The sequence below is a fragment of the Oryzias latipes genome, chromosome 16 (assembly GCF_002234675.1).
Source record: "Oryzias latipes chromosome 16, ASM223467v1".
Classification (NCBI taxonomy): domain Eukaryota; kingdom Metazoa; phylum Chordata; class Actinopteri; order Beloniformes; family Adrianichthyidae; genus Oryzias; species Oryzias latipes.
This window is the reverse complement of record NC_019874.2, coordinates 27686459-27711173: the sequence shown is the minus strand read 5'-3', so window position 1 is coordinate 27711173 and position 24715 is coordinate 27686459. Positions and strand designations below refer to the sequence as shown.

General features: G+C 39.9%; 1 protein-coding gene across 12 annotated transcripts in view; it reads left to right on the top strand.

The window, feature by feature from the left end:
• The first annotated feature begins 213 nt into the window (after positions 1-213).
• Positions 214-24715, top strand: part of cspg5 (chondroitin sulfate proteoglycan 5) — a 49803-nt gene continuing 25301 nt past the window's right edge. For 7 of the 12 annotated variants that reach the window (XM_020710392.2, XM_011485758.2, XM_004078480.3 and 4 more), the window contains exons 1-2: positions 215-702; positions 16209-17181. In XM_020710392.2, coding sequence (XP_020566051.1) covers positions 606-702; positions 16209-17181 — 1070 coding nt within the window. In that variant the 5' untranslated portion in view covers positions 215-605. Of the gene's footprint in view, positions 703-16208; positions 17182-24715 lie in introns of all 12 variants that reach the window. The other 5 variants (XM_020710391.1, XM_011485755.3, XM_011485759.2 and 2 more) reach the window with 2 other exon arrangements.

Genomic DNA, 24715 nt, shown 5'->3' with positions numbered 1-24715 from the left:
TATAAAATATGTAAGAAATTTCTTACATAATTGATGGAAATTTGAAAGAGAAAATGCAGAAAATTTTGGATTAAAAAGAAAGACATGGAGGTTCAGAGATAAGTAGGTAGGAAGGGGGTATATTGTCCAAAGGAATGGTGGGGGGCGTCCAGGGAAAAAGAGGGAAAGAGTAAGGGGGTAGGAGTGAGGAAGAAGAGGAGGAGGAAGGGGTGCATCATCAGCTCTGCGCTCAGATGATGAGAAGGCTGCCGAGCGCGCTGCACACCGCCGTGCGTTTGTCTCCCTTTCAGCCACAAAGTGCCCCAAAGCGCCGAGCCACGGCGTGAACGCCCCCAGCCACCTCCACCACCTCACCCCCGCTTCGTCTCCCACCGCCCGTTTGTGGCAATGGAGCCGTAACCCGCCCGGCGTGCGTGAGAGCGACTGGAGCAGCAGCGGCGGAGACTCGAACACCAGGCGGCTATGGAGGACAAGCGCGCAGAGGCTGGAGTCTAGACTGAACGCAGACCCCAAGATCATCCACCTGTCCGGAGAGCCCTGCCGCCCCACTGACCCGCATCAGTCTAGCACGGATTTCTGCCTCAGACCGACTCCGCACAGCGAGGATGCGGGAGAAGCGGGCGAGCGTCTGCACGGGATGCTGGAGACCGATGCTGCTGTCGTGCGTCCTGGTTCTGCATTTGATCCCGCCGGCGGTGCACGGTGAGAACCCGCCTCTGCCCGCGCACCTTCGGCATGCAAAAACATGCACATTAACTGCAGGATTTTTGTGCTGCAGCAGCATATCCTCTCAGAAAACCTAATCACACTCCCACAGGGCAGCAGAAAGGAGGTCAGTGAGACTCAGATTGTAGGTTAGGAAGCTCTTCATATTCTGGAATCATATCCTGGCTTTTTGATAAAATGCATCCAAACACATCTTTACAAATGGTTTTAAATCTGATTTTAGCACATTTTGAGCACTATTTGATTCTTTTTTACTCTTGGAAGAAACAAATATGAATAATTCTCCTAAAGCTAACCTCTTATAGGACTTAAAGAGATGTCACAAGAGACAAACACGAAAATGAGGTCAGGGTAAGGAGGCACGTTTATGTCTCTATTTAGACTAGAAAACAAAAGGAAGATGCATTTGGATATCCCCTAAAAATGACCATGTTTCAGTTTTTGGAGAATTAAAAAAAAAATTTACTTGATTAGAAGCCATACGTTTACACATGATGAAGAAACAGTGTTGACAGAGAAAGGAAAATCAGGTCCCTGGATCAACAACTCATTTCTCACAAAATAATCCACTGCTGGATTGTTATTGGAGGACTTGAGATTTGTGACAGTGACAGCATCCAGTAGATGCTGTAAACCAGATCCCTGGAGGAAAAGAGGGTCCACCGCCACACAAAGGCAGGGATTAAGGCCTGGAGGTGGGTGGGTGGGTGGATGGGGGGTGGGGGGTTATATGAATAATTCATTAAGGGGTTTGAACAGACATTCTGACACACAGAGGGTGGAGAAAAAAAAGAAGAATCGGGGCTAAACGTTAAAAACAACCGACTTTTTCTTTTTTTTTTTTGTTCTTTCTCTTTGTCTGAGATTTATGGGCGACATTACCGTCAGATTATTAATTCAGGCATGTGCACGAGATGAAACCGGTCTGGTTTTCTAATCTCATAATCTCCCTGAAATTTACGGGATGTGATTGCATTTTTATTGCGTTTCTTGGGATTTATCTTAAATTGAAAAGGATAATTTTAAATGCCACACTTATTACCAAATAATGTCTTTTAATTTATCATTGTTTATTTTAGTTCCTAATAGTAATTTGATGGGAATGTGTGTATTTTCTCTCCTTTTATAAAGCCTTATTCGTGTTCACTGCCTTCATTTGCATTAAAAGCGTTTATGAAGGCTCATCAGCCAGATTATCGGATCGGCTTGCACGATTTAGGGGAAAACTTGAGCTTCCTCCCATCTCCCATGGGAGATGCATGATCATGTCATTTGCACACGTGATTCTTTCATGTCAGACTTTTTTTTAAGGATTGTTGTCATTTTTCAAGAGGTCTTTGAAGGCCGTGTCACACAGCCACTATGTACATTTTGCACGGATGAAAATTGGTCCTACGTGAATATATGTGGAAAAAGTGAGAAAATTTGTGGTCTTTACGTGAAATTTTCGCACATGTATCACAAATGAACCACGGTGAAATCACAGAGGAAGTAAGAATAAACCACGCAAAGAACACGTAAATCATCGTAGAACATGAACCGTGCGTGATTATTGTGCTGTTTTTTTGTAATTCGTTAGTGATTCGTGCGTCAGTTATGTCATTCTAACATGACGTACGCATTATACGCGATATTAAAGCTATATAGGTGGTGGTCCATGCGTGAAATGTCTGTTGGACACATGTAAAACTGTCGTGGAAAGCCACAAATTTGTGCATACATCTAGCAAAAACCGCGCCCAGTTGCAAAGATTACATTTTTGTTTTCACATCCACCGTGCGAAAAGTGTCGCATAATTAAATTCCAGTTAGCATTTCCAGTAGGGAAGCAGGGCATTAAATGTCAAATGCCATTTTCTTTATCATTTTAATTAAGTGACGGAATGAGCGGTGTTGAAGAAGAAAAAGAAAAATGATTTTTCATTTTATTTTTGAGTCCAATGCAGCCTCATTTTGAAAATGAAAAAGCATTTCTAGTAATTTTGAATTATGCCACAGAAATGCTTCCATTAAAGTCAAGTAGAGTCTGAAAGATCTGATGATTTTCTCATCAAATCTAAAATGATAAAATTGTTAATTTGTTGGTTTTAATTTAGAGCATCACAAAAGGCTTGACGTGTTCAAGTATTTTAATAGTGGCTGTCATCTTTGGGCCAAAGACTCGGAGTCAGAGAAATGCATTCCTGCACAGCTGTGGTGAAAACATGGACAGCAGAGAACAATTAATTGGCCACAAGCATCTCTTGCCTCTGCTGCAGCCGGGTTCAGTTGTCAGTTCAAGCTCAGGTGCATCCTTGGTAAAACAGAAAGAGGTTGGCATATCTGGTGCAGCCGCCAACCTTGGGCTAAGCCCCTCCTCCCACCCATCACCCCATTCCACCAAGTGTGGAGGCAGAAGCTTGTTTCACATCTGATGCTGGGATCTCCAAATCTGGTTTAAATTGACAGCGACTCAGAAGAACGCTCTTCATGTCCTTAATTTGTTCTTCAGTGGACGCTTTTCTGTTTTTATTTTTTATTTTTTGGTGTGGATATCTCTCACCTCCTCCCCGCCCCCATGAGCTGCTGAGGTGTTTCTGATTCACGCACAGATTCAGAAAACTCGTGGATTCCAGTCGATGTCCTCCAATCTGTGCCATCTTCTCTTCTGGCCCGCTGACACATATCTGCTGTTGCGTGCATCCTCTCTGATGTGCAGCTGTTTAATCTTTAGGCCAAATATCACCCCCCTCCCTCCATTACTCCACTAACCCAGACGAGCCTGTTTATGGAAAAGAGCAAACAGCAAAAACAGCAGTCGGGTCTTTTTTTTTTTTCAGTCTCCTGCACTTCTTATCGATGAACAAAAGCTTTTCGCTCCTCCTTTCGGTTTCCATAGGAACCTCGTGCATCCTCTAACGTAGCCAGCAGCACAGCATGTTCTTATAAAGCCATAATGCGTTCACGCTTTGAATTTAATTAAGGCCAAAATGATGGCGAGTTTGGCACTCGCTCACATTTCCTCATTTGGTTTCAGCCGACTGCAAATGCAGTAGGAATCGGTGTTAGGCTGCTGAGCGGCAATAAAAACCCCTTCAGGAAATATCACTAACCTTAACATGTGGACTCAAGCTGAACTTCCTGATATTTATTTAGACATAGAAGTTAAATATCAAGGCTTCAAAAGAAAAAATATGATTGTTGTTTAACTACAGATCTATTAAAAATTGTTTTGTTGCCTGTAAGCCCCTGACCACACTTTTTTTCTTTATTTACCTTTTAAGTTTCTTTTTTTTTTCAATTATATTAATAATAATAATAGGCTCAAAAATGGGAAAGGTGAGTTGGGTTTTTATTGTAATATTGTGTGTTTTTTTCTTTTATTTTTTGTGTTAAAGTTTTTCGAGTTCCGCTTTTTTTTTTAATAAATAAACTTTAATTTGATTTGATTTAAACAGCTTTAAACAGCGCTTTGGAAATGTCACATTTTGTGTGCATGGAATTTAAGAAAAACATTTTTTTTCAAGGTGTTTACCATCAATAGAAGTCGGATAGCAAAACACCTTCTATGTACCTGGTCATGAAAGCTGTTTTTTAAAGACACTAGTTCATGCTTTTTGGTGCATCACAATGTTAATTCCTCCCAAAGCGGTATTTTAATCCGTTCACGCATCTCTGACTAATCCTCTAAAAACCATGCACAATATGGACATCCATCTTTGCAAAAGTTCGGAGGATGTTTGTTTCTGTGGGCGAAACGCAGACACGGTGCCGAGGAAAACGCTGAGTTGACGACATGAAATGGGCGGCACCCACAAGGAGTGAAAGGCGGAGCCTCAGAGATCGAGTTGATCGAGCAAAAATAACTCATATTTCATAAAAAACTTGTCTTTTAGTGTGCCAAAAATCAATATAAGTTACTCTTAAAGGCTTAAGAAAAACACAACATAGATCCTTTCATGTTAACTTTGTCATTTTAGACTCGACTGTAGAACACAATTCTATCTGTTAGCATTTATTGTTCTGTTAACATTAAACCACCCACACATTTTGACAGTAGAAATATTTGCTTGTGAAGACAAATATGTCAACTGGCAGATAAATATTTAAGTGGGTGATGTGAACTGACAAAAAATAATGATGTATTCATCTTTTTTTCTTTTATTAACTAACTACGCTTGTTCTGCGGTGGAGTGACTGACACCCACCTCGCATCAAAAGATGGTTTAACATGCGTAAGGCATATCATTTTATTCTGTGCTCACGGAAAAATATGATGTGAAAGTAGTGTGATTTACACTAATGACGGCATAATACCCTAATCAGGTGAAACTTTAACATGTCAGCTGTTTGGAGATCTTGGAGACAGACCAGGGATCTTTTCATTATGATTTAGTCAAAATCAAAAAACTTTATTTTCTAGGACATAGTGCAAGCTCAGACGAGGAAAACAAAGATGTAGATAGATCTAGTTGTCTAGTGGACGCATCAGAATGGAGCGTAGCAGGGAGTTTGTGGCCTGCTCAGCGTATTTTTTAAGTAACAGCTGTATTTTTTTCTATTCCTGATACACAACAATCTCAATAAAGAAAACTCAGAAATGCGATTTTGTGCAAAATTTCTTTATATTTGTCCCCCATCATGAGACAAATGCCACAAGAACGTGTTAAAAACACCAAAAACACCATTAGCCTATGTCTTTAAAGCATCTACTAAACAAACAAACTGCAAAGAACAAAGGAAGCATTTCCAGCAATAGAATCGTAAAACAAAGGATAATTTGAATGTTTACAATCATAAAATCGCCAAAGGATGAGTAAAGTCTCCAGAGTCTGTCTAAGGAGGGACAGGAATGAATTCAAAAGCATTAAGATTGGATTGGCAAAGCTTACAGGGCGTCTCAATCTAGCAAATCAGTGTGTTGGAAATTCAGCCTTCCTAATCTCATTTGTAACTTCCTCCCACCTCAATATGCTATCAGACCAGCATTAGCATGCATGGGCGTCAACAAGTTTGACCCATTGGGTGTCTGTCTTTCTGCAGCATGAAATGCAGTGATGAAGCGCTCATTATTATATAAAAAGCGCATGTTGGCTTTTAAAGTGGCTTCCCACCCACTCAGCCGTCTCCATCTGATGAAGCTGCAGCAAAAAGAAGCTCTTAGAGCATACCACAAAGTCTGAGCATTAAGTCACGTTAAATGGCTTTTACTGGCTATAGGTTGCAAACTAAGTTATAAAAGCTGTGCTGTTACCATAACCCGCCTACATTAGCTGGTCCACACCTAGGAATTACCACCCACTTGTGACATTTTTTCCCCACTGGTGATGTCCATTAACTGTAGTCTGTAGTCTCTGTGTGGTGGAGACGTTAGTTCAAGAAATATTTTTTATAGTTTGGAGAAAGTGATATAGATCTTCCTGCTAATCTGCACTGGAATCTTCATACAAATAATTTTTCAGGTTCGATTGAAAGTCCTTGCGTTCCTGCTTGGGCCATGAAAATCTTTTTTTTAGTTTCCTTTTTCTGCCCTGAATCAGAGGTCTTACTGTTTTTGTGGGTGCCGTCTCTGAAGGTCGTGCTCTATTCTTCAGTAAAGTGGAGGTCATAAAACTTTCCCACAATCTGAGCATCTGCTTGTATCAAAGTTCATCCTTCAAAAACATGCTGTGTAAGCGTTGTCATCAGACTCTGGATGTCCTTGAACATTTATTTTCATATTTGTCTGTCCGTACAGAACGCGTGTGTGTTGGTTTGTAGGAGAGGATGATAGTCGTTCCCACGTGTGTGCTGCTTGCTGCTGTTGTGTGTCCTGAAGGTGGCAGACAGCCTGCGTGTGAAGAGTCACTGGGTTCATCCTCGTGCACCAGCTTTAGCTCACCTTGTCTGGCTGTGCACGCCCTCCTCTCTACAGCAGTCTGTCATATTAGCATTCAGCCCGCTTGGCGGCACACACCTGTCACGTCAACAAACAAGGCTCAGCAGAAAGATGGATAATGAGACAGCGGATTGCTTTGCTTTGTCTGACGCTGTTATCTTTGAGATTTCTATAATTCAAGCTGACACAAAGGAATGAAATTAATTAGCTTAGAAAGGCATCCTTTTATTAGCAGTTGTTGCAATATTAAAAACGTGTAAAGTAGCTTGTTAGTCTATTATTAGCAAAGATTCAAAGAGCTCAGGCAGAACCCAGTGAGGAATAAGCGTTTATATGAAAACCTCAAAGTTGTGCTGTTAGTGAGCTCTTTAAAATACATGAAGGAAATAGTTAGACTTTATGTTTGGAATGTTTTCTTTCATTTGCATCATTTTCCTGATTGATCAGCTCATTTGTACGGATGTCGTTGGGTCTTTCAAACAATTTCTGCAAACATTATTTGCTCACTGAAAATCCTTTGATGTAAAATGTCGGTCAGTAATATAATTATATTTTTATTTTATAAAAATGCAGTTTAGACAGTTTGGCCTCAATGGAATGATCTGGATTTTAACAATCACAGTTCCTTTAACAATGTTTGATGCTTCTTGCTCTTTATATAGTGCCTTGAGACAGCCTTTTTATTTAAATAAAGTGCTGCTTCATAAATAAAATGAACTGAATTGATTTATTGACAAAAATGTGTTGCTCATATCTAAAGCACTTTAACTTCTTCACCAGAGTAAACATTTATAGTTCTGGAGGATAAAATCATGAATTTTTCTCTCCCACTATCTTACAGCCTCTCACAATCCCAAACTAATATTGCTGGTTCAGTTAAAAAAACGAAATATCCAAGCAATCCATTTGTACAGTTTTGAACCAGATTCCAGCTCAGACGAGGAAAGTGAGGACATATCTATTTGTCTGCAAGTGGTTGCACCAGCAGCTTGTTTTCAAACAGCTTTTTCTTGTCTGCTCCGGTTTCACGACGGTGTGAATAAATAAAAACTCAGAAATGCAGTTTTAATCTGAATGTTCTTTATATTTGTATGTCCTCCATCATGAGAGAAAGGCTACAAGAACATGCATTTTGTTTTAATGGAAAGGATCAACAAATGAAACAGTTATTAACACCTGTCTAGCGCTGCTCAGATCCCTGTGACTCAACATGTTAAACATTTTTGGTGATCAGTTCTTGGCACCCAAGAGGCTCCACCATTCATTTTCTATATTTTTATTGGTCAAAGAGGTTGCTGGAGCCTATCTTGTCTGGCGTCAGGCTGGCAGGGTAACTCGTGGACAGGCCGCCAGTCCATCAAAGAACCACACACAGAAACAAAATCTCATGTGTTTGTGGTCAGTTTACAAACCGTGCAGCAGGTTAACGTTTTTCAAAGAAGAATAAGGGTTCACACTTGATCCAGCATTACAGGGGGAGGCAGTGATGCATTGATGCAAGTGTGGTTCTGGAGGTGAGGCTCTTTTGTGAATCAAGAAAACCTCACACTATAATCCACAAGTTTATGTTTAAAAAAATTCATAATAATTAAGCCTATTTTTTGTGATTAACAAAAGTGTCAAAAAATGTTCATTGAACCAATTTAGGAGATTAGAGCTGGATTTGCAACAAGGCCCAGTATTTTCTTAAAGAACAGCATCTCTGTGCTTTGAAATAAGCTTCATGAACAGACACAAGGTTTTTGTTTAAGGCAGACATTTTAAGGTCACATGGATGTATTTTCCCCCCAGATGACAGGCTTGTCTATGTGGTCCTTAAATGCAAAACAAATTTCTGTTGTAAACGGGATGATTTTATGCCCTTTTTTCCAGGAGCTTGTGTGGAGGATATATATTGATAACAGTTCTCTACCTCATAAAACGACATTTCTGCAGCGAGAAACACAACATAATTTTGGTCTGTTTCCTTTCAATGAGCTCTTGTTTGTGTTAAATGTGTTCAGATCTTATCGGGTTTGCAGTGCTGCATCAACTATAGCGAGCCCAGTGCTGTTTCCATGACTACACATCCTTCCTCAATCCCACCACCTGTTGAGTCAGGATTGAAAGGTTTTTTGCGATGGACGGAGAAGAGGCGGGAGAAAACGAGTGAGGAAGGAACGAGAGAAAAAAAGAAGACTGAAGTGATGCTAAGAATGACATGTGTATATGAGACGATGAGCTTAAAAAAACAAAACCAAAAAATACAGAGAGGATGGGAAGGGGGGGGGCGGGAGCAGCTGCTGAACCTGCTTGCTTCCGCTTCATGGCCATGTTAATGAGCAGCGTTGAATACAAATAAAGAAGCCTGGTGTCCTATTCATTAGAGGGAGTGTGGGAATGAGGAAAAGACGAGGAACCCGTGTGAGTCTCTTTAGGTTCAGGTATTTGAAGCTGGATTCTGTTGAAGAGGCTCTCACTCGCTCCTCCATCCTGCTCACTCGACTCACTTGTGAGATGATCAGTTCAGAACTTTTCTTTTTAAGCCGTGGTCTAGCACTTGTGGTTATTTACAAAAGGACAGAACAACATGGATAACTACATTTTATAACTTTTTATTAATTTTGAAAATGTATTCATTTTTATCAATAACACTCAATGGGTGTTTTAATTGAATATATTTTCATTGGATATCCTTTTTATTGATATTTTAATTATTTTAGGTTTTTTTTAGGTAGATAATTTTAACATCTGTCCAGCGACAACAGACGAAAAATAGCCGCTGGGCTATTTTTTTTATACTTTTAATGTCCCTGAGAATTAAAATTTAAAAAATTAAATAAAATTAAATTCAGGGGATGGATCTGGTCATTCTGTTGCAGCAATGTTGTGGTGAATATTTGAGATTTGGTTTAAAAAAAAAAGGACCCAGAAACGAGGAATGGTCTTTTGGACCAAAATGGACGCCATTTCCTGGACTTTGACGCTCACACATTAGGGAAAACTGAAAATCGTGTTTGGTTCCTGCCCGAAAGTAAACACATTACACTTCTTTCTTTTTCCCCTTTTGAAGCATTATTTATATTTATTTTTTAATAAAGGAAAGAACTTTTTTCTTGGGGGATTTTTTATCCACTTCAGCTGCTGTTTCTTTACCGTTCTGCATCTAAATAGAGTTAATTTTTTTTTTTTTTGTCAGAGTTTTTAAACGATTCTGAAAGCTTTTGTTTATTTGGTGTACATCACTTTACCCCCCACACTGTCTGGGTCATAAAATGAGCTGGAGGACCCTGACTGTCAAAGCCAATCAAGGTCCTCTTTAAAAGTTGTCAGGGCCAATCAGAATCCTACGGGTCTGTCGGCGCTTTAGTGGCTTCCCTCACCAGGACGATCAGGGGTAAACAAAAAGAGAAGCCTGTGGGCCGGCGGCACGCCAGCATTGCAGCACTTGGCCTTGAGGCGCCCCCCCAAACAGTTGCTGTGAAATAAAAGACACAAATGCACACACACACACACACACACACACACTTAACTAGGGAAGGGAAACTCTCCTTCTGAGAGTCCACACTCTTCACTATAGGGCCTGCAAATGACCCCAGTTAACAGTGTGTTATGCTGGCAGAGAGGGCAAGCATGCACACACACACACACACCCACACACACACACACGCACACACACACCCACACACACACACACACACGCATACACTCCTGCACACAGACACTGTGAAGAATCGACTTATGTAATCCAGTTCACAGTCTTCTTTATCCAACAAAGACCCTTTGAATCTCTTGGTTTTGTCTCTTCGGTCTGTCACGACTGAGTCGAAAACTCTTGATCCGCTGGTTCTGACTCGACCCAGTCCTGAACCCACAGACGAAGGTTCACTCTGCCAAGTCTCTGACCCTAATTGAGTAAAGGACATTATTGGTCCAGCTCCTAGGCCTTTGAAGCTGTGGTTATAATTGTGCTCCTTTGGAAAGACGTACAATCTTTTCATGTTTTAAAACTGAATTTGTCAACCCTAAATGTGTAGAGCCAGACACTCAATGTTAGCATTTGATCTGTGAGAGGATCTTTAGTCTACGTCTTCCAAATCAAAGATAAAAACCAGCAGTTTCACTCTCTTTGGACCGAATACTTCCCATTTTTGCTGCTTTTAGCATCTTCAAAGTAAAGCAGCAAAAGCGAGCTGCTGGAACTGTCATAGAGCCACTGTGCTGCTTCAAAACCATCCGTCCGTCAAAAAGGTTTCTCTTCGTTAATCCAATTAGGCTAATGAGGCGTTGAAAGCTCTACATAATTGGGGCTCAATCCAGAGATGCAGCGTGAAGGTTCTGTCAGATGCACAAGACTGGGAACCCAGGTAGTCATTGTTTCAACATGTTTTTCTGTCAGAGTTTTCAGTAGTATATTCAGACAGGATGGAAGGAAAGAGGTGAATATGCATTAGGCGGCAGTGAAGAGGAATAGCAACCCCCCTGAATGCGATGATCTGCCTTGGTAAAAGACACTTTTTTATCTCCAAAGTTTCCTGTTTTCGCTAAAGATAAGGATGTGGAGATTAAATACTGAAGACTGGGAACAGATGTACATTAAAAAAAAAATTCAGACCTTCATTATTGGACTCAAAGCACCATGAACTGTAAACTCTGAACTCTTATTCCAGGACTTTTTTGTTTTGTTTTGTTTTTTATAAGTTGCTCTATTCATTTATCTTTTGAAGATTTTTTTGTGTAAATGCTTGATATCCATCTACTTTTTTCCCCAGATACTTTTCAGTATATTACAAAATAATTCCATATTGAACCTGAAATCATCCAAAAAACTCAATTCTGAGTTGTAAATTTTGCCATTTATTTAATTTATTGCATTGGCAAAAAAAATGAGATCTAACACTTTTCTATGTTGTATAACAAAGATTGAACGTGTAGAGACAAAATAAAAATGTATAAACTCAAAAACAAAGCGAAGACCAAGCTTCGCCAAATGTAAAAAAAAACAAAAAACGGACCAAGCTCCACTAAACTATTTACAATGCTGTGTCATATATGTACAGTTCTATGTCATAATTCTTGCTATGTTTTTTTTAAACCAAAAAAATCAAAACGACATACTTTTTGAAACAGTTATGTTAAATTTTGAATGAAAACAAAGCTAATAGGGGCAGTTTTCATTCACGATGTCATACTAGGGGTCAAAGGTAGATGGTGTGCATGAAAGCAGATCTGTAAAGTGGCCTGATATGGTCACACCACATTTAAGTTGCTCATTATCCACAGCTGTATTGACATTTTGTTTCTCTCTTGTTTGTTCATACTTACCTTTATTTCATTTTAAGTTGCACCACTGGCTCTTGATAAATTCATTTTATCTTTGGGTGAAGTGATCATCTTCTCAAACATTTAGGAATCACCCAACAGGTGTGTCTGTCTGGGTCTCCACAGACCTGAAATATGTCAGTTGTCACATTTGCACTGCACCGTTCCGTCGGGGCATCTTAAAAACCTGTATTTCTGAGTCAACCTGCTGGGAGTACTATAACCATGTCCTGTTAAAGTAATTTCATTTTTTTTCATATGTCGATATTAACCTCATAATGAGGCTTCTATGTTTGTGACATGGCGAGAAGGAGGTCATCTGTTATTGTTCAGCTGCTCAGTTGATGGGTTAAACAGCAGTGGATTGTAGTACAGCTGAAAGGATTCGCCCCAAATGACCTTAAAAAATGCTTCTGCTGTTCCAGGAACAAAACTTCAGGTTGGAACCTAATGTACAAAAAAAAAAAGAGTAAGTGAAGTTGAATCAGTCACACACATATTTTCTTGTGGCTCTGCTTGGCTTTTCTTTATAGGGATTTCTCCAGACATTTGGTGTGTTTCAGTGAAGAGCAGTGAGAGATGTTGACGCTCTGAGGCTGTAAACTGTCATCGTCGGGCTGTGCAAATGGATGTTTAAGAAAAAAACCTTTAAAGATGAGCTTAGCTCAGTCAGAAAAGATGCACACAGATGCCATTAGGAGGAAGCTATCAAGAAAAGCTTCTTACAGGACAAAGAGAGCACTTACTGATCACTACGGGGAAATCAAACCTGTTTGAAACGGGAAAACATAGGATTTATTTTGAAAACATACAGTGCTTCCATGTAATGTGCACTAAAGCTCAATCCCTGAAGTTCTTTTGTGTCCTATGACCTCTCTTAGATTTGTGTGATGTGTCGACAAGTTTGAGAGCACTGGCATAAGATACAGTATTTGCCATCACTTCATATTCTTGTTTGTTTGTTAGTTAAACCTCCAGGACTTTTTGATGGGAAAGCAGCAACTTAAAAACGGTTTTCTTTAACATATCTTTCAACGCTTTAAAAACTGCTTTGCAGTGACAACCTGTGTAAGTTGCAGCTAAGGCTGCACGAGATGAGGAAAACTTGCAATGTACAGTTAAAGTGATCAATGTTACGAAAATGATATGACTTGCGAACAAATACCAAAAGAAAAAACTACTAATACATCATTTCCATTTTACTGCATATTTAAATTATAAAGGGGGCGACAGTGGCTCAGGTGGTTGAGCGGGTCGTTCAATGATCGAAGGGTTGGCGGTTCGATCCCCGCTCCCACCAGCCAAAATGTCGTTGTGTCCTTGGGCAAGACACTTCACCCTCCTTGCCTCCAGTGCAGCTCCACTGGTGTGTGAATGCGCATGAATGATCCCGGTGATGGTCAGAGGGGCCGTAGGCGCGAAATGGCAGCCACGCCTCTGTCAGTCTGCCCCAGGGCAGCTGTGGCTACAACCGTAGCTTACCATCACCAAGTATGAATGAGGAGTGAATGAATAATGGACATAATGTAAGCGCTTTGGGTGTCTTGAAAAGCGCAGAGAAATCCAATCCATTATTATTATTATTATTATTAAAGTGGGTACTTTCTGTTTGGAGCACCAGGTGGGAGGGGTTACTCAGTCCAGTTGTCTTATTACACTCAATAGTGTGGATCAAATTGGCTATAAAGGTCTGGTTTGGTATCAGTCACTGAGCGTGTTGTAGTTTCTATCCATCACTGTTTGGTTCTGAAAATTGTGTTTTGGCTGAAAATTGTTCTCACATTTGTGTTAATCAGGGGGAATAAAATGAAGGGAATATCCTTTACCGAAAAACTTGTTCTTGTTTGTTTACCATTTCATTTTGCAAAATGCGGATTCAACTTTTTGGGATTGTTTTTCCTTTGGTTTTTCAGGTTGAATGTCACTTTGATGCCCTGATTAAAATGTTGTGACAATAAAGTGGTTGGTTTCTAAATGTTTGCATGAATGTTTCTGTCTCCAAAGGCAGTTATCGGTTCATGAAGTTCATGAGCTGAAATGTTCCAAAACGCTGCGTTCAGGTTTTGTGAATCAGTGGAAGACGGATGCAAAGCTTCTTAAAGGGGGTCATTGTATCTTTTGATCTTCTTAGATGAATTGTCCTGGCTGATACCTGAGCCCAAAGAAGCTGCAGGTTTTAATGTTAAACTTCTTGTAGATTTGTTTTTGTGAAATTGAATTTATTTGGGGATTTGTTAGAAAAAGCATTGCTACAAACTTTATGAAACCTACATAATTACTGTTTTAACAACTACTGAAACATTGTTTTGTGCGACCCCTCCTTAGATAATCACGTCCCCCATATAGTGTATGTACCCCCAAATCCCTGCCCTGTCTTGTCCTGTAATCCATAATATTAGCCACTCCACACTCAAGTACTTTAGTAAATTATTCCCCTAATCCAAAGAAGGGAATGACCCCAAAGCAGCTTTTAGTGCGACTTTTCAGATGAAGTAATCAAGCGCAGAATGAGAATAGAGCTGATCAGCCAATCAGGTCTCGATTTAATTTGCTTCTTCCTCAGAACCCCTGCAGCCTCGCCTGGTTCTGCAGGCCGGAATAGATCCAGGGTGGGAAGCTGCTGCTTGTCAGAGGGATGCTGGTATTTTAAAGCTGGGGAGGGTGGAGAACTAATCCCCTTTGTCTTTATTGTTACAAGCAGCAGGCGCAGCTCTTGGATTGGATATTTGCAGCCTTTCTTGATAAATGTTTTAGTTAAAACGGCAGTAATGTGCTGAATCTGGGCCTCCTTCAGAGACTGACACATTTATCTTAGAGGAGGAGGAGGTGATGGTGGTTTCTGCCACGAAACACTTCACTTTAGAGCTCCTCACTGATGAATGTCTTTTGCTGCATTCAAGATCTTTGTGGGTTTAATCTGTTAAAGTAGAATTTTTCAATGGAAGAAAAATAAATGACATTATACTGTACATCTAAAAACACAAAGATCAGCAATTTTTTTGTGCTTTTGATTTTTTCTTAAACAGGCAGTTAGGACCCACTTAATCAACCCTTGTGCTATCTTAGATGACCCCACCCTTAAATTGACGTGTTCTCCCTACCATGAAAAAGGTGGATAAAGGTGGAAAGATAATCCATGGACACCAGTGAGGATCACAAATCATTGAAGAAAAAACGTTCAGAGAACTGTCTAGTGGGTCTAGATGACCCAACTCCCAATGTTAAAGTGCCTAGGATAGCACAAGGGTTATAAGTTCGACAGAACTTTCGTTGGCGAACCACAAAGTGTCTTGTAATGTTACACCCACGAAGCTTCTTTTCAGATTATGAGAAATTAGGGTTTTTCTCTCTCTTTACTTTCGTTAGCAAAAAGCAAATAACAGTATCTATTAAACAAAAACTCTTTATTTTAACATCTCCATTGGAATTTGGTCTGAACACAAAGTGCAACTTAATACAAACTGTCAAAATGTTTGTAAAACTATGCGGCAGGTGTTTTGTGATCACCTGCCAAATCACCAACAAATTCAAATGAATCAATATAATGATTAGGCCCTACAAGAATTTAAACAGCTAAATGAAGATTATAAATTTCTACCACTCAAAGTTCAAAAGGTTAAAAAATTGATGATCTTATACCAAGATGAGTGAAAAACTCATATTATGTTGCTAAATTGATAGTTAACCACATCAAATGAACTACAGCATTATTTGAAAAAATAACATATTTTCTTGATTTGATAAATGTTTGTTTTTCAGGTGAAATCTGCAGCCTTTGCATCTCCTCTCGTTTTCCTTTTTTTTAATTTTTATATTTTTCATTTTGCCATTTCAGGACTTTTTATCTACTCTTGAGTTTGACTTCCTGTTAATATTTCCTTCCTTGAAAAATCTGAAATGATGTTGCAGAAAAAAATTCTGTTCTTTAAAACGCCAGGATTGTTCTTTTGACTTAAGCTGAAGTTTGATCAAGTTTTCAAACTCTATCCTTATTTCTTTTTCAAAAAAGATGCTTTTTGGGGTCGATATGTGTATTGTGACCATAGGGAAACTCATATTCTGAGTTTTCTGTTTGTCCAAGTAAATGTTTTTTTTTTAAACGACAGCATAGACTACAATGTATTGTTCATTTTGTCCAGTTTTTCTTTACATAAAACAATTTTTACCCACAATAGAGGCTCCATTCATTCATAGAGTCAATCTTAAGCCATTTTCACATTTATTTGCCTATAAAATTGGGTTGAATGCTAAGCTGATTGTTTTCTTTTGAAACTTTAGACAAATTCGCACTCCTAAACGTTTGAACTACTCTGTGTTTTTTGTAGGAAATGTTGCCGGCAACAATGCAACTGAGCCAGAGAGCGCAGTCAATATCACCTCGCTGCTGGTGGAAGAGGAAAGGCCACTGAAAGTAAACGAAGGCGTCGCCACGGTAACCGGGATCAGCAACTCTGCCACCTCTCACCCCATCAGCACTGTGACCCCGAGGGCGGGCCGGATGCCACGCGCTGGCGAGGACGACGATCAGAGCAGCGGCATGTTCGGTGAATCTGTGGTTCCCACGGTGGAGAAAGTGAGCGTGTCGGTGCCGCCCCAGCTCAGTCCCGACTCAGCTGAGACGGAGCATCTGTTGCCTAGCAACCCACACCGAGATGAAACGGCGGTGGAGGGAGAGGAGAAAAAAGAAGAAAAGGAGGAGGGGCGTTTGCCACACACTGACCCACCATGGATCCAAGCCAAGGACACAGCTGTGTTTGACCTGGACCACATGTTCACCACCACTGCCCCTCCCTCAACTGCCACAAACCCCCCTAACCCAGACGTTCTGCATGTGGACTTCTTTGACCCCTCCTCTCGAGGGCGTAACCTAGACCTGGCCCCGCCCTCTCCTTCCTTGCGAGCTCATGAGCTGCAGGGCAATGACGCAACTTCCTGGGTCATGCAAGAAAACTACGACTACCTTACCCCCTACGAGGACGCCGTGTCCCCCACTTCTGATGATTACACCTACAGTACCACAACCGATGCTTATGAGATCAGCGAAGACCCACGGGGTGCTGCTGGATCCCCTTCCCGCTCCAAGCCCCGTTTCTCTGGGTCGGGTTCCTTCATCCCTGGAGCCCCTTTTCCGGGTGTGGGTGCACCGAAGGTTCCTGCGAGTGCCGGCTCATCAAGCGGATGCCGCTTGGGGTACCAGCTGGTCAACGGCAGCTGCCGCTCGGCCTGTGACATGCAGCCCAACTACTGCTTCAACGGAGGACAGTGCTATCAGCTCAACAGCGAGGAAATGTTTTGCAGGTAAGATGTGGTGCAACCATACACAGAAGTATCCTGAACAAATACAGCAGAAGACATTTAAATGCTGCCAAAAGAAAAGAAAAAAGGATTTGCACACTGGGACAGAAAACTAATAACTAAGGTCAAAAATCTATCACGCTAATAGTTAATAATCAAATGGTGTGATCACAGAGTTGTTTTGGTTTCTGTGCAGGGGGGTAAGTGGTCTGACTGCTAACCTCTCCATGGTGCACCAAAGATGGCTTTAGTAAGCTTCAAGGCCTCCAACCTCATGCTAAAGATAAAGTAGGTTTAGACAACGAATTTGCAGATTCATGTCAATGTAGAGAATCATCTGTGGATCAAGTGGCCAAATCCATAAGCTCCACAGGAACCCACTGGGTACGGGATTAGAGCTGCTGCTGATGGTGTAGAGTAATGTTGCTCTTAATTCTTTTCTAATACTCAAAAATAAAAAAGCAGAGGTTTGCTAAAATATACTGCAGATGCACATCAGATTAACCTGAATCTTTTTTTTGTGCGGTTAAACAGCTTGAGCTCCTATTGTGTCAGCACACACAATTTTAGTCTTAACTCAAGCTTAATGGGGAAAAAAGTAAACAGAAGGTGGTGTGATGCAAAAACTTCAAACTGTACGTACTAACAAGCTTAGGAGCAACACATCTTAACAAAGACAATTACAGTCAGTCACAGTTTGCAGAATACTTTAATAGTTTATTTGCTAGAAAAACCTGACTTGTGGGGTAAAATTCACTGACATTCTTATGTGATGACAATGAAGAACAAGAGTTTTGTTTGATTAAAGAACTGTCCTGTGGTTTCTGCTTCTATCAGTCTTATTTTAGACCAAAGAAAGCAAAAAGACTGCTAAGAACCAAGCTGCTGGACGAGACAATATTAAAAAAAGAGTTGATTCTCATCCTCTTAATGGCTTTCACAGTCACAGTTTCATTAAAATCAGGGTTAGGGTGCATGCTGTTATTAAACAAGTCACACAGTTTTTGCGAAGGGCCTGAACCGGAGTAAAGTGCCAACCTTGTTGCACTTGGCCATGACCTGAAACTACTTTTACCAGTGTTTGTTTACTGTTTACTGTCAGAAGCACATGGAGTGTGTGTGTGTGATCCTGGGGGTTGTGTGTGTTCAGACATGTCTTATACAGTATTTGATGAAGGAAACATGGAGAAATCGAGGAAAAAGCTGCAGTGAGCGTTCCACGTCAGATCTGCAGAGCAGGTTTTGGGCTTCAGTCAGCAGACAGCTGCAGAGACGAGCCTGGATCAGAGAGAAGCTGAGGGGCATCTGACTGCTGGGCACGAGCCGTTTATGGGTCGGTGGGGTTCTGGTCGAAATGACCGCCAAAATGCTCCTCTGCATTTGAGTGTGTGGGAACTATAATGTGTGTTTTATGCTGAGTTTGAATCCGACTTAATAAGTGGGAGTGTGTGGGGTTTACGCTGGTGTGTCTGTGCTTGGGTGTGCAGCATGATGCGACTGATTCAATTACAGTGAGATTAATGTTTGGACCTTAGGCCCCCAGCAGTAAAACAGAGGGCCCTTTGAAGGCTGTTTGATGACCTGTGACCAGATGATTGTAACTCTTTGGTGGAGGCAGAATTGCACATCTGTGGATCTGTGCAGCTCACAATTCACTTTTTAACCCTTTTTAGGCCACTAATAAGAGTTTTTGCATGTGCAAATGTAATATTTTAGACATTTGTGTTTAGTTTCAAGACCAAATTAAATGAATTTGAACACATTTTTGCATAATTTTGAGAGTATAGTGCTGAAATAAGTGTGCATAGGTAGCAACTTTCTGTGCATGTGCACAAAAGACCAATGTAACAGTAGGAGATAAAGACATCTCAGCTGCTGCAGAATTGAGTGCAGCTCATTGATTTTATACTCTGAAAGCTTTTGGCTGCAGTTTAAATACACCGTTTTGCAGATTGATTTGTCATCATTGTTGCAACTGAACTCTCCTGAGAATCAACTTATTAGTGAATGTTTTATTAAATTCTAGCTGCTACTTCCTTTTTTAAAATTTGAATGACGTTGAGCTACCAGCTGCATCGGCTCCATGCTAAATGCTTTTGCATTGTGCAGATATATAGTGGTTATAAAGTGATAGATGGTGATGCTGCCCAGGTACTTTCAATTAGTATAAATAATTAACTCTTTGTCTTTTAACTGTATCTAAATGTTTATGAACTCAAACAGAAAAACGCATCAGTATGTCAAACATTTAAACTCATGAGGAGAATTTACCCAGAAAAATCATGTTTTTCGCTGCTTCACTCATGTTGATTTCACCATGGTGGCTTGTTGTGTAGGCATATATATATGTATTTACACATTTATTTGTATATTAATACTGACATTTATCTGTATAAATTATTAACAGGGGGAAAAATGGGTTTCATAAGCATTTGTTTTGGCTCAACAATCTTCACTGTGGTCCATAAATCGTCATCTTTATGTTCGGTTAAATATGTCACCTCTCAGATATTATTGCTTTCAAATGGATGAGTCAAAAATATTCCCAGTGGTTTAGTCCAAGTAATTAGGCCCGTATTCAAGCATCTGGGGGAAACAATGACAAGAAACATGTGATCACGGGAAAATCAAACCTGTTTGATTTTCACGGGAAAACCCGATAAACTAAATCAGATCAACTGTTCCTATAACCCGTAAATGTTTCTTATCTGTTGTGTATCAATTGTTGTAGCACTATGTTGAGAATACCATTAATATTATTGTTAGTCAGATGCTCATCGTGTCACATACTAATTAAGTTGCTAAACATTATAATTATCTCAAACCTGCATAATGGTTTATCTACACATTTGCTCAGGATGGACTCAAACCAATGAAACCAAATGTTTTGCTTTTTGGAGCTGAGATGTTTGCAAAGATAAGAAAATCTTTGTTGCTGCTGAATTGGGTAATTTTTTCCACAGATTTTTGCACAGTGGCCTTCTTTGAAATGTTTGCTGTGAGATGCACGTGTTTCATTTGTTCACAAAGTCTGCAGTGTTGATTTTAGAGGCCAAGTTTTTATAAAAATGAAACCATCAGAAGTTTTTCTATCTATTAGCCGAACACTGACATAATCGTGGGTTCTTTTGCAATTAAAATGACATGCATGCAGTTTACATACTGGCCCCTTTGGACTTGAAAAATTTTTGGGTTTATTTTAACATTTTAGGTACCCCCAAAAGACAAAAAAACTCAAAGAGCTGCTAAATAGATGCTGAAATATTATTTTTGAGGAAAAATGATGGTATGCGTTCGATGACTGTAAAGAGGAAAGAGTGTTCCAAAAAATCTGCAGTGATAACCTGAGCAAGGCCATTAACCTCAAGAGATTGGGTTTATGTGTGGAGGCAGAATCCTATCAAAAGGTTGGAGACAGTTCCTAAAATATAACAGCTGCAGGAATTAGTGTCTTTAATACACTTGACTAATTGTTACTGTACACTTAATCCTAAAGCCTCTGCTACAGACATTTATGTTTTTTTTTTCTCCTTCTACCCTTTCAGGAAAAAAAACCAGCAGGAGATTGTTGAAGTGTTTACCCTTTACGATGGTGTAAGTGATCCTAAAAGCAGCCATAAATATTTTAAAGCGGCGCAGCTTGAAGTGGTCCTCATCTGTTTTTTTTTTTATTTTAATTACTTGACCGTTGATGCGGTCTTCTGATGAGATAATGAACTCCGAGCTCATCTGAGTCGGAGACGTCTGCTTTAAAGGGGCACTTTCAGTTTAACTGTACACATAACTAAATAAAACAGTATCAGTAAAACCCCTTTGCAGTTTTGAAAACACTTCTGTGACCACATTTGCTTTAAGAATTTTGCCGGTTGAACCTCCTGCTTTGAAGCATCAGTGGCATCTCCGGTGCTGGCTCTCGTGTGATGGGACCGGCCTGTGTTAGTATCATAAATCCCTTCCTCCTCTGGAACTGCAGGACTGAGAACCATATTCGGAAAAAAGGGACGAGGAGAAGCAGAGAAGGGAATGACAGAGGATGTGTGTCAAGGCAGCATAAAAAAACAAGAGCTGACAAGCTGTTTATGTTCTGTTAGCGCAACAAAGAGGCAGATATAGGGAGGGAGAGAGCACAAGAGAAGTAAGAATTTAGAGATAGTTTGGCTAGAAACTATCAATGGCCTGGGAAGGTAGAAGGAAAGAGAGTGGGCAGTGGACGGAGGAGAAACTGAGTTGGAGAATGAGTCAGAAACGTATAACGCTTGCCAGTATGGAAACGACTGGGGAGAGCCAGGTTGAATTTACTGGTGTGTGTGTGTGTCTCCTGCAGCTTGATGTAATTAAGGGAACATTTGATCATCAACAGCCGATCATATCCACTTTAGAGCCTTTGCACACATCATGAAAACACTCAAATCCTCATGCAAGATTATAAATGTATCACAGATCGCTTTTAAATCAAAAGAGCTGGGAATGGAGGCCAGAGGGTGAAAACCGAGACTTGGGGCTGCTGCACATATATATACATGCACGGTTGGTGCCAAGTCAAATTTAAAAATCATTTTTTTAATCTCTGACTAACAATTATTTGCATGAATTAGTTTCTTGTTTCTTGTTCAGTATATACTTTGATCGTGAACATGCAGCTGTATAGGCAGACAAAAACACAGGAAAATGTTTCTATTGAGTTTTTAGGTGGGTGTGTACTGATGCAAGGACCTTTGAATCCTTTGGCCTGCCCTGTTTCTGTTTTTGCCAAGTGGAACAACCACACATATGCTCTTATTTAGCGGGGGGAAAAAATAGGTACATGGAAGCCTTTGGGGTTACCAGTTAATTAAATTTGCGAAGTTATGCAGATTTTTTTTCTTTTTCACACAAAATCCAAGTTCACAGAATTTTAATTGCACATTATTTCTTAAAAAATTCAAAAATTGGCTCTTTTTATGAGTCTTTCAAAATAGGTCTGAAGCTGAGTTTATTTTATTCTTTAACTTGTTGTTTAAAAAATGTTTTTACGAGTACCAATACATGTTTATATAAAAGACAAAAAACATAATTAGCCTTTGCTAAAGCATTCTCTTAAACATTTTCATTTCTTATTTAAGGCAAAAAAATGATAACATGCATATTTTGTCATTGCTGAAGTAGAGGACAACTTTATTTATGGGACTTCCTGGTATTAAAGGACTCGACCTCCTCTTTTGTTCTCAGAGCCACTTAAAAATCCACTCCAATTAAAATTGTGTTTTTGGTGTTTTTAACATGTGCTTGTAGCATTTTAGTGGCGTTGGAGGACATATAACGAGAAACTCAATATTAGAAAAAGCGTTTGAGTATTTTTTTAAATTCAAATTCTTTGATATCAGGAGCAGACAAAAAAAACTGTCGGCACAAGCTCCCCGCTCCATTCTGATGCATCCTCTTGCAGACAAATAGATCCATACGTCTCTGTTTTCTTCGTCTGAGCTGGAATCTGGCTGAAAACTGTATGGCTGGATTGCTCCAATATTGCTCACAGTTTTTGCTGTTCGGTTGGGGTTGTGAGGGGCTGTAAGCTAGTGGGAAAGAGTGTAAACACACGGATGATGGGGAATGAGCGGAGGCTTACTCTGTGCCAATGGTCCAGCCCACAACTTGGAGGTGAATTTCATATGAACTTCTGCTGCTCTGCACAAACTATGTACTAAAGAACGGCACCGATTTTTTTAGATTTAGGTTCAAATCTACGGTGGCCGACAGGGCTCACACTACATGCAAAAGAAAAAACGCAACGACATTACCTGAGGCACAACGAAATTACCCGCAACACGACGACATAACCGCAGCAATAGCATTAGCCTCAGCACAACGGAAATGAGGACTTTTTTTTTACTACCGGCGGAAAAAAAATAATTCAGTTTAAAAACTATTCAGCGCTCCTGAGAGCTACGTGATATTTGGAAAAGATTAGGGTGTTTTCTTACTAGATAACGTAATTTCTTACAAATATACGTTTGTATAAAAATATAAATTTACCCAGCTCTCCACATAGTGACATCTGCATCTAACGGGCTTTGTCTTTTTTTTTTTATTACGACTTTTAAGTCTTAAATTTAACAGAAAAAACTAGTAAATGTACAAGCTTATCTCATAAATTGTACGATTTAAAATCTCAGAAATCGTCAAAAATGACGGATGACGCAGTGAGGTAAACTGGAAGGATAGTTGCTTCTGCGAAGCAAAATTATTAGCTGTAAACGCTGATAACAATGTTTTTTTAATGTGCAAACTTTCATTGTCTTCAGTTTTTATCACTTGAGGTTAAAAAAATGAATATATTTCACACCATTTTGGTTGGTAAATGTGGAAAAATTGAATATGGGCCACACAGGCCAGCACTGCTGAGGACCCGACCCTGATGCAGACACTTCCATCTAAGATTTATGACTCTCTGTAAAGAGAATTTGGCACCAATTGAGCAGACCCTAGGCATCCAGCGTCACCTTTACTTTCATTGTTAAAGCAGAAATCCACATCCCAGCCTCCTCAGAGCAAACCCAACTTTTTGGGCATGTTTGTTTCTTTTTGAGGTGAATGAAAGCAGGGGAAGCACTGCAGCTGGTTGTTGACACGGGACACATCTGGAAGGTTGTAAATGGTTTGCAGTTTATGGTGTTGTGACTGCACTCCAGGGATGCATAGCTAAATGTAAATAGGTTTGGTTACAGATCTGTCATTCGCAGCTTTAACAAGCTTCTTTTAATGCCTAACAGCGGGAATGCCTTCTGTCTGCTTGCATGTGGAAAAATGCAGAAAATTAAATGTATGGGAAACGAAAAGAAATGAGATAATCACATTCACGCTTTCCTTCTTGATATCAAAGGCTCTGACGTGCCTGAAAGTGTATATAGTTACAAGCAAACATCCACTTTTTTAATCACAACAATATCACATTAGTGAACTAGATTATTTGTCTGGTACGGTACAATTAAATAATGTTAAGACCTGATTATGGAAAATTATCGGGAATTTCCTAATTCCAAGTTGAGATTGGTGATTTCATCACCCATTCAAATCCCTTTTCAGTTCTCAAAATGTTGGATTAAGCATTTGTGGCTGATTGAATGGTCCACCTCTGTGCGCCTGCTAATAAAGTTATAATGGTTCCATCTGCATAATGGTAGGCCCCATAGTTATGTTTTATTTAAGCCCGTTTGTTCTGTATGCGCTGCAGTACAATTAGTGTCTCAATGACGTTCATGATGTTATTTCAAAATCCCAGTAATGGAAGACAATAACTACTTAATCGAATATCTTCTTTGCATTACAATCATTAATGTGCACAGTTTTACATCAGCTTCAAAGTATATAATAGCCATATTGCACACAGTCTTGAATTATAAACTCATATAAAAGCCCACAGATCAAAGTGATGGAAAAATATTTGACATCAAGTAACAGTTCTTCATATATAAAACAACTCTATATGAACAACCACGTTTAATCCAATTTTCTGAAAGATGAGTGTTGGAACACTAATGAAGTTAGCAGTTTGAAGTTT